The following is an 11,293-nucleotide window of genomic DNA, read 5'->3' as shown; positions in this document are numbered from 1 at the left end:
AAGCGTTGACAAACGCGTTATTAATAAGTGTCTGTCCATTCTGCCCGTCTGTCCGCCACTTTGTAAAAGCCTCATACATGTATCTGAACTTGCATGTCAGTTTGATTCCATATATAGTGGAATGGCCTTATGTGCAAACCAACACGAAGAGATTTCAGTACGTATATATGTAAGTATTGGTTTGTAGTATAGATGTGTATAATTTATTATATAGTAAAGTTTTGTAAGAGTAATTTGACAAAATTTTGAATGTATGAGACCTGAAACTACTTGATGAATTTCTTCACTATTCATGATGTATCGTTGTGAAGAGTAGACCTGCAGGGCCGCTGGTTAGGAGATATTTATTTCTGCAGTATTGTGTTTTTGTATTTGTGGGGAAGGACTACAGGGGATTGTCCCCACTACACAAAACTAACAAGACAATTTTTAAATCCCACGCAGCGAAGTTGCGGACGGTAGAATGATTTGACCGTCCGTCCGTTCGTCCACCGTCAGTCAATCTTCAGTTTTCTGGACTTTTTTAAACGCTTACAGATATTGACATGATTTTTGGTATATAAGTTCACCATGATATGTTACAGGTCAAGTTTAATTTTCGTTCCGCTCCGATGTTTTTTTTCCGAAATTACGGGTCTTGAGCTTAGCAAAATTCACAGAAAAAACAGTTTTCCGGACTTTTTTAAACGCTTGCAGATTATGACATGATTTTTAGTATATAAGATCGCCATGACAAGTTACAGGTCAAGTGTACGTTTTGTTCCGCTACGATGACATTTACTTTGAATTAATTAAAAGTCAAAGAAATCACAGTCTGGAGTTTGAAACTACCATTCTGAGTAACAGAATTTAGTTAGAAGAAAAAGGTTTAAATTCTGAAAAAAAACCACTTTAATTACTTTTTTAATCGGGGTCCTTCTACATGTATTTCTTTTACGAACAAATTTACTTGAGTATCCAACATGGGGACGCGTGGGTATTTGAGCAAGCTTAATAAGGTTTTTTATATAAATAGGGGAAAAGGTTCTTGGTAGATTTGTAGCACGTCTCACTCTTTTCGCTTTTTTTAAGAAAATTGAATACAAGTATACTACTATTTGCGCCTTTGTATTCACTTACATGTAACATAGAATTAATCAAATAAATAAACACAGTTTCATCATTATATATTTCAAATTGAATAAATCAAAGTAACGATTTGTACAAACTCTACATTGCTGCACTCGCCTGGTTCGGAAGTAAAAATGTGAAGGCTAATAAGCAACAGCCAGCAGATATAGGCATGTCACACAGACGCATTATTCTGATTCTTAGCCAACCAATTGTCACTCTGTACTTAGTGTTTGTTTGATTGACAGAGAAGAGTAGATCTGTAGTGACTGCCAGTTTTAACTTTTTCTGTACGACCGGAAATCGACTGATAAAGAAGAGTACAACTACAGAGCGCTAACGTGCTTTTTATGCTTAAAAGTGAGAAAAACACAAAACAAATATTTATACATCATTAATTTATTGTAAAAAAACCCTATTCGTACACAACAACAGATATTCCCCAAGATTTGTACAAATAAATGTAAAACAATATAACCATGGTAACGTCAATATTCACACACAAAGCGTCCTGTTGATCATGAATGCATTACCCACAGGAAGTTGATGAAAGCGACATCTATAAAAGTTTAAACTATGCATTTTCCATTGTACATGTAAATATCATCAATGGCAATATCACCTGTGTCAACTCTGTTAATGATAGCTTCTATAACCAACTGTAAAATAAAGACCAAAATGTATATATATCAATGAATATCCCGATAAACGAACAGCCGTAACGTTTGGAATTCAATAAACTAAATTTGTTTTTCTTTTATTTTAGATTGTGCCTTCAATGTATTTTGGCTTTAACCAATTTTTACTTTTGAGTTTGAGTTTGTTTTTCTTTATTTCATGTTGCAAGGCAATAGGTTCAGCATTAAATGCCTGTTAACCGAAGTAATCATATGAATTAGAATCCAAAATGACCTCAGTCGAATTAACATCTTTCAGCTGGCACGTATTCGTTATGTCTTGCCATACCCATTTCTTGTCAAAAAAGAATGCATTGTTTATGTATTTCAACACCCGAATTTTCAAGTTTATTCTCATTGTAAGAATCAATGATCTCCAACTCAAGTAAAACAATATACTTTAAATATGATTCAAATGACGACTGTGGAAATTCGAAACAGACTCTAGCAAAACACGAATAAATCGGAAGTAGATATATTCTACCATGTTCTTTTTATACTTAGTCGCTTTCTATTAATTACTTTATATTTTAAACCCTTTAAAAATTGACCATAATTGAACGAAATAAAATCAGTTCGTTTTAATCTATTTTAAATGTTTTATAATACTAGTACATGTATATTTTAGTACTTACATCAACTGTTGAGCCGAATGTAAAGGTGTTTGTATATCTGTTCCACTGGTTGCCTTGGTTACCAGACAGTTCTTCTAGAAGGGTGTCTTGTCCGCCAACTCTGCTCATTATACGGAGTTTGTGTACATTATCACCGTACATATGATAATAGAATCTGATACAATATTCACCAGCAGCGATTGGTGAACTCAATAATCTGGCAACTTCCATGTTATTTGTTCTGGCTTCAGCTAATAGGAAATATCCTAGAAGCAAAATATGGTATTTTTCTTTTTTATTGAATACGACACAACACATTATAGAAAAAAACAACAGATAAAATACGATGCAAATCGTGGAAGAAAAGGTACGCGTGAAGAATCGCTGGATATCGTAAATAAAAACTAAAAATAAGATGAGATACAAAAAAAAAAAAAGAAGAAACTGAAATGGTTTTTCTACAACACATATTCATGTTTCGGAATTATGAGAATTTGTTGCAAATGTATTTTTAATTCACAAATATGATATTTTAAGTATTTTGAATGAGTTCTTTAATGTTTAATGTATATATTGAAATTTGTCATGAATGTCTCTTCCAACTACCCTAATTGAGTAGAAGGAGTCCTTGGTTGTCATTTATATGAATGATATTTATAAGTACATACCAATACCACTGCTATAATCAGCATTTGGTCCTGTCATAGCAGTTGGTGTTGGTCCTCTTGTTCTTGTAAATTCAAAATCAGCTGTTGGATCATTTCTGTAGTTGCACATACCATTTTCAAAGTTACAGTATTGGAGACCTATATTGATTAAAATAATAATGTAAAGCTATATTTCTGCAGACAACAATAAAGGCAATAGAAGTAGTCACTTTTACTTTCCTTCTTTATGAATGATATTCGAAATACGTAAAATATCGGTACTGTACAGCTAGTTTTTTTTTCAAATGGCATAATTTTGTTTTTAATTTTCGGATTCGATATACATCTGTTCCTATAAGATATGCTCCTTTTGTTTATTTAAAAAAAAATTATGTATTTTTATTATTTTGTATTTAAAACGGTTAAAACTGGTACAATGCTGATATCAATTGATAGTTCCAATTACCAAGACAAATTTCATAATCTGGCAGCGTCAAGTGAGAAAGTTTGAACTAGCACTGTGAGTGTGATCAAATTTTTAAAATGAACGAAAAAACGAGTACGTACAACAGCAGCCGCGTTAAATCCAATTATCTAAAGGGCGATAATAGCTAACATTTTTAATTGGTGATTATTGTATTTTACTCACCTTTAAGAAGATCAATTCTGTTTGTGGTGTCTGTAAAAAGTCAACAATAAGTTTTTATTACTTTGTATTATTATTACATAATGATATCAACACTTGTCAATAAATTTTGATTTTCTAATATCTCAAAACTAAATATTAAGATGGATATTGTACTTCATCGATGATCTTCTAATCTTAAATTGTGTCATAAAAATAGTTTTTATGATCTGCCATATTATTTTTTTTATGGAAAACTGCGTTTAAACACGGGAAAATTTAAGACAGGCGTTTGTTTGTGACGATAAGACATACCTCCTCCGCATCCGTAGCCACGTTTAAGATTGTGGACATCGTTGACGGAGAGGGAAACTTTCCATGGGATTGCATCACCTTCATATTTAGCTGTCATACTTGGCTTTGATGGATCCTTGGCGTAGGCATATGGGTAGAAAAATGTGATTGAGTTGAAGTCAAATCTTGACTGGATGAAGGTGGTATCGTTAGAAATGGCGAAATATTGTTTGTACTCTGTAAAAAGTAAGTGAATTAGTATTATCAACATACATCCATACATAGTTACCAAGACCTTGACATAAGGAAAAAAATCTTTACATTTTCGATCATTGAAAGTTATTGAATTACCATTGAGAATTTGTTGTAGAAATGAAGCTGACATGAATAGGCATAGGCAAAGAGCAATTCAGTTATCTGTGCAATTTTGCTGCTGATAGAAACTATAATTTAAATAACCTGCTTCAAGATTCCCCATGTACACCAACGTATAATAGAGGTTTGATCTTGAATACAGTACAACCAACTGTTACGTAATTCAATATGCTGTCCCCGGGACCCTGTCCTGGATTATATACGTACCATCCTTAATGTTATCGTACATGATGTTAACAAAGCTGTCTCTGTCGGGTCTCCTGAAGGTGTTGTACATACCAAGAGTGTACGCCAACAACTGCATCATATCGGCTTTTTCCAGGTTGTCTGCGATTTTAACAAACTGTTTTCCATTGGTAACCCCTGGAACTGGGATTTCGGTCAAACTGTAGAAAAACAAAACGAAATGTAAAAAAAAATGTAAAAATGAAATTATTGGTATTAAAGCTTCAATAGGAAAGCCTCAAATGAAGGAAAATCTGGCAATGTCTATCTTACTATGTGCGGTAGTTAGCTCGTGGCAACTTCCATTTTGAGGGAAGTTTTCATAGCGAAAAGGCCTACGAATGAGCACTTCGGCTTTGTTGAAATGAAAAACAAATGTTGTTTTTTTTAAATACAGTACGAAGCATCATTCAATAACGTATAAATAATCAACTAACCCGTTAATTGATGAGAATTCTACGAAGTCGGCCTGAGCCTCTCTTGGTACAAACTGGATGCAGTTATCGGTACTAATCTGTATCTCGTTCATTGATGCCATCAGCTTTTCTTTAGCGAATCCGTCTGAAATCAGACACCATTAGAAGTTGTTCAACATGCTTTACATAGGCAAAGAAAACAATAAGAATGCGTACTTCAGTATACTCCGGAGATGTTGGCATATATTACCTTACACAATGCATTTTGTTTAAAAAATCTACGTTGGCTCTAGGAAAATTCTTTTTCCCTTTCCGATAAACGACAACATGTTGCCATTTTCTTAATTTGAAGGCTCGATACATGTAAATGCAATGACTCTTTTTGCATTTTACTTCAAAATTTATCTTCCACAAAATGCTGAGTATGCTCGTGTCCTAGGTAAGGAAGTGTCTACAAAGCATCACCAATGTTACAATCGTTTCACAGTTTTAAACCTAAGTTACAGTTTTCTGATTGGTAAATGTGCAATTATTTTGTTAATAGATAATAGGACCCGATTTCATTCAAAGTCTCAGTTTTAGTTTTACATGTAACCTTCTTCAATTCAAATTTCGACGAATTAGATCGCTTGAGCGTGAAGATTGGAGAAAAAGCTAGGGATGTGAAGGATGGAGAAAAAGCTAGGAAATATGGAGAAAAAGCTAGGGATGTGAAGTATGGAGAAAAAGCTAGGGATGTGAAGATTGGAGAAAAAGCTAGGGATGTGAAGTATGGAGAAAAGGCTAGGGATGTGAAGATTGGAGAAAAAGCTAGGGATGTGAAGATTGGAGAAAAAGCTAGGGATGTGAAGTATGAAACCGGACTTTGATCTGATGTAATACTTAGCAAAATGCAATGGGTAGGAATAATTTTTAGATACTCACCGACGCTGTCGTCGAATGCCACTGGAACAATTCCATTGGGCCACAATCTAACAGCACTCTACAATAGAATTAACATTGCTATTTAATAAAACGTTGACCTGACACCTAACTTTAGCCAGTAAATGGCCCCTTGGGTCGGAAGTGACAATGTCATTGATACATATACATTCTAGTTGCATATGGGTAAAGTTTACTGCTTCAAAGTTGTTGCTTTTGAAATCAATATCAAAAGTAATTATACATGTATATGAATGTTACAACCAATCTACGATATACAAGAATTATTTTCTTTCTCGTTTTATAAGATGAAAATCCGACTTTTATCAAATTCCTTTATAAAAACAATAAGGTAAAATACACTTTTGAAAAAAAGTGATTCTATAATTTTTTTTTCGTTTTTTTTTTTTTTTTTTTTTTTTTTTTTTTGTGTGTGTGTTTTCGAGTTCTCTTTTCGTTTAGAAATCTGCTTAATTAATTCAAGAGTAAACAACATTTGAAAGGAATCTCAGAATGTCCATTAACCTCAAGTGCATTTCCTAATATGCATTGCGCTATATTTTAAAACATTTACGCACAGTATTGATAAATTAAAAAAAAAGTATAAAACCCGGCTTACCTGTACGGAAACGATAGCCAAGGCAACAACAAATACGACCGACTTCATTTTGGCAAATGGCTCCGAACAAGAGTCTACCTGAGAATTTATTGTAAAGACACCACGTGGTCACAACCCTATAAATTTCAATCCAAACCCAAGATAATGAACCTTATAGTCATTTATCACATAGTATTCTTATCTAGCTTGACCTGAGAGGCGTCCTCTTTGCCCTGAACTACGATGGAATTGAATGAGAACGAAAATATGGGTCGGACTTTGCGATCTGTCAATCAAAAGCTTAGTCTTAGGTCATGACAGCACTTTTTAAACTCTCATATTGCACTTGAAAAGTTGGAACCTTTAATACATGTACATGTTGGTGTTGTGTCTACTATAAAACCTTGCATGTAGGTGCAGGTAACAAAATTCGTGCATGAGCCAATAATTTTATAGAAGACGAAATAGAAGACAACTGGATTGAACAAGAATATAGCTTCAATGTCATAGAAGCCGAAAGGAAAGACAACTGGACTGAACAAGAATATAGCTTCAATGTTATAGAAGCCGAAATAAAAGACAACTGCACTGAACAAGAATATAGCTTCAGTGTTATAGAAGCCGAAATAAAAGACAACTGGACTGAACAAGAATATAGCTTCAGTGTTATAGAAGCCAAAATAAAAGACAACTGGTCTGAACAAGAATATAGCTTCAATGTTATATAAGCCGAAATAAAAAACAACTGGACTGAACAAGAATATAACTTGAATGTTATATAAGCCGAAATAAAAGACAACTTGACTGAACAAGAATACAGCTTCAATGTTATAGAAGCCGAAATAAAAGACAACTTGACTGAAGAAGAATATTGCTTCAATGTTAGGAGGGGGTCAATGAATGAAACAGTAAAAGGTGTACAGATATTAGGCCAAGATTATGGTCCAAAAATATCAACTCTGTTGTATTAACGTGAAATATATTCAAAACATTGTAAAAAAACTACATGTATCTATTGTATCAACCTTTGAATATCATAAACGAAAGAATAATCAAGGGAACCAAGGCAACTCATTTAAAACTTTCATTTATTTCATTACTCTTGTTTCCAGGTTTCTGTTTTATTTTATAAGATCAAAAGAAGAAAAGATTTATTTATTATTTATATGATGTTGAATGTATTGTCAAATCAAACAGCGCCATTCTTTTTTAACTGAACAACAATAAAATGAATAAGAACCACGACTCGGTGAGGTCCTAAGTTTCCTTAAAAAGCCAGACGCTGGAAAATGATGCAGCGTCTTTTACAAATTGCTAGACGATCACATTGCAAATGCACCTTGTTCAATAATGAGCATTTCATCATATCCACGCCTAAAGGTAGCAATTATGAAATGTTCAAGTCATTTTATATCGCGAGTCAGCTAATACTCTCAGAAGGATGATATGATGGATGGAATGCCTGGGGAGTATCCGGATGGTATATTTAATTATGTGATACATGTAGTATGTCAGCAGCACCGATTCACTCTTATAATGTTGCTGCCTCATCAAATCTGTCTAAAAGTTTTTCGTCTTTAACCATACTATTATATAAGAACTATTTCAGACATTGTTCTAATAACCACAGTACACACCAAATGAGTACGTGTACATGAAAGAACGTTAGCAATACTTGTACATGTATATGCATTTAGTTCGATTGTTTACAAACAAAATGAGTTGTCCTAAAGTGAACTATGTCCCCTATACTTTGGACGAATGCACGTATTGAACCTTTCGAAAATCGTGAATAAATAGCACAAGACAAAACCACAAAATACGTCAGAAACTTAGTCCTTTTCACCGATATTATCAATGTTTACAAACAAAGGCGCATGTGAACAAAGACACTCAGCACCTTATAGTACTACATTTACGGCGCAGAAAATTTCATGTTTTTGTTTGATATACTCTTGAATGTCAGTTAACCACAAACCCTAAAAAGGTCGCTTGTACTACTAATTTCTGATCATTTTGGGTAGTTTGTTTTGATTCACTTTAGTAATATAAATAAATTTGTTTTGAATGTGGGGTACAATACAAAGATAAACGTGTGATTAGATAAGTTTGTTCAAAAATTAATTTCTATCTGAAATCAAAAATTTGAAAGAAACCTTAAGCATCCGTACGCCTACACTTTTGAGGCTCTTTTTATATTATAACAATTGTATCTGGCAGTCGACGCCCTACATGAGACGCCCTAGTGACCAGCTAGTAACTAAAGGTCAAGTTCGATTAAAAACTACCAGAATGATTCCAGTCCAATTAAGCATTTTACTCATCCGAATCCTTCAAGTAAGATATTTTCTGTGTATTCCAATTGAAGACCTGATCAAATATTTTGAATCATTATCGGAAATATTTCAACATTTATTTGTTTAGGCCAATGTATAACCGCTCTGTCCATTTATGCCTTATATAACATTCAAAGATAATTGTTCCGTGTGTATTGAAATTACGTTAAATTCCGACGTCGTCGCGTGATCTCGTTGACGTAAAGATATGTCCCTTTAACTGATTACCCCCCACTTATTTTCTTATTAATTTAATTTCTAGGTTGCTACGCCTATATCTCTCGCCTTGGCTAAATATGAAATTACCGTCTGAAACAGAGTAACCCTAAATCTAACTTTCGCAGGTATTTAGTTCATCGGACGATTGTCTAGAAAGCAGTTATCGGTTTCACACACCCCAATTCGTACCTTAATATAATTACAATTCTAAAATATCTTATACAAAATTATATAGACAAAGAGTTTTCGATTAAGACAACTGTATAGTACCTAAAAATGCAATAGTCGATGTTATAAAACTAATACTGAAAGACAATTCAACAAAACAAATTCACCTACCATGCACTGAGTACCGAATACCGGGTAAACTTTGTGGGATGTTAATTTTGTCGTATTACAACAACGTCAAAATCAATTCTGCGATATGTTGACTCTGGGCTTATTTTTTTTTCGCATGCACCACCAAGGATCCGAAAAAAAAGAAAAACGCCAAAATTTTGGTTATAATCGCTAAACTTTACACCCGCCCAAACAATTCGCCACACGGTATACGGTCTAGTTATAGTTTCTAGTACCGTGGAGCAGATTACATCGCGAGATTTCGTTTCGAACGGAGCACGAAAAAATGAAAGCTCGCTTATATTTCACTACAAAATCAAACATTAACTAAGTTTCAAGGCGTATTTTGTTGTTGTTTGATTTTTTATTTTGTAACCTAACAGTACTTATTTATAGAAACGAAGCAATGCAATTAAAATGAAAAGATAGCGATATTTTGTATCCGCAAATTCTTTCGCAATGTCGTTGATGCAAAACATACACATTACTATTCTTTAACTACAAATTAAATTCAAAGTTATGCGGCTGCCGAATTTTCATTTATAAAATTATACTTGAGCAACTCAGTGCCTTATAGAAAATCAGATACTAGCTGCTTTTAACTTCATTCTCTCAACGATTTTCGTTTTGATTGATGTTAGTTTCTGCGTATTTCTCTGTTTTATTGTTGCAGTAATTGATGATTTTACTTAAGGATATGACCAATGAAACCTTAAAACAACGTCTGTTGCATAGAATAGCGATGCAGACACAACGCAATTAATTAATGCTGACTTTAGCTTCCTATTCCGATTTTTTTTTTTTTTTTTTTTTTGGTTTGGAGAACTTGTTTGCAATTCGTTTTTGAATCTTAATCCACCGTACAGGTCCGGGTGTTAAAAGAATAGGCCTGCAGCAGCGCCAAGCTTGTCGTAAAAGGCGACTAAATAGTGCTCAGAACCTTAGCCGGGGGCTAGGGCGCTCTGCCCACAGAGTAACTGGGATGTGTGCCCCAGGTGGTGGAATGGGGTACCTCTGGCTTGTTACATGCTGGGGTTGTCAGGCTATAATACGGAAAACCTGACCGCAAACCATAGTGGTGCACCGTGTTGGGAAAGATGCCATGTTCCTCGCACGTTAAAGAACCCTACTGTGGTATTCTCCCGGAGTAGGAACCATAGGGCTCCGCCACAGGAGGCTAAATTGCCCGACTCTACCCACCTCTCCCTATTTCCAGTGGCAATCAAAATTTGTCGACCCCATTGTCCTTGTGTCCGATCCCTTTTTCATTTCATCATATTTTCATGTTCATTTTATCCTCAATTTCATGTTCATCGTCTGAATATAGCTGAAATATTGCTGCTCGGACGTTAAACCCCAACAAACAAACAAACGAATCTTAATCATTTAAGCATTCTATTGTTGTTGATGAAAGGTAATTACTTGAAACACATACCGACATTTTACAAAGATTGGTATTTTAGTATCCATAAGACTTTGCTATTGGAATTTTGAAACATTCAATCTAAACGTTATTTGTTGATTAAAAGCTGCCTGTCGACATGAGCCTAAACAGTACAAATTAAAAATACAACGACCATCACACATTGCATGCTGTGTTTAGTGAGAAACAGTCAATTTGAATGCTACAATTTAAAAAAAAAACATGTGCATTAGAACATGCCTAATTTTACTTGTTTCAAATGTAAACGTAATTATTTTGTTTTCTAACTATGACTTCACAAACTTTCAGAAGAAGGAAAAAAGGGGAGTCTATCAAGAAAGGTATACAAGTACATGTATTTAGTAAGGTAAAATACTATGCCCTTTAATGGAAGTACGGTGGGTTGTCCTAAAGACCGAACGTAAATTTCGGGTCAGCCCCCGATAAGAGACCTTCTTTGATAAATGTGAATTG

At 34.2% G+C, this 11,293-nt stretch overlaps 1 protein-coding gene across 1 annotated transcript; it reads right to left on the bottom strand.

Moving 5' to 3' along the window:
* Positions 1–1,493: 1,493 nt before the first annotated feature.
* On the bottom strand, positions 1,494–6,678 carry LOC148598873 (zinc metalloproteinase nas-4-like). The gene is made up of 9 exons (XM_088561313.1): positions 6,524–6,678; positions 5,908–5,965; positions 5,005–5,128; positions 4,550–4,728; positions 3,989–4,204; positions 3,698–3,727; positions 3,070–3,207; positions 2,423–2,667; positions 1,494–1,769 (listed from the first exon to the last, which is right to left on the bottom strand). Exons 1-9 carry the CDS (start codon positions 6,569–6,571, stop codon positions 1,680–1,682), a joined length of 1,128 nt encoding a protein of 375 aa, XP_088417439.1. The 5' UTR covers positions 6,572–6,678; the 3' UTR covers positions 1,494–1,679.
* Positions 6,679–11,293: the final 4,615 nt, after the last annotated feature.

Source organism: Perna viridis, chromosome 14 (genome assembly GCF_037379345.1).
Source record: "Perna viridis isolate PV_CMFRI_1.1 ecotype Kerala chromosome 14, ASM3737934v1, whole genome shotgun sequence".
NCBI lineage: Eukaryota > Metazoa > Mollusca > Bivalvia > Mytilida > Mytilidae > Perna > Perna viridis.
The sequence above is the reverse complement of the archived record's forward strand: the minus strand, read 5'-3'. Positions and strand labels throughout refer to the sequence as shown.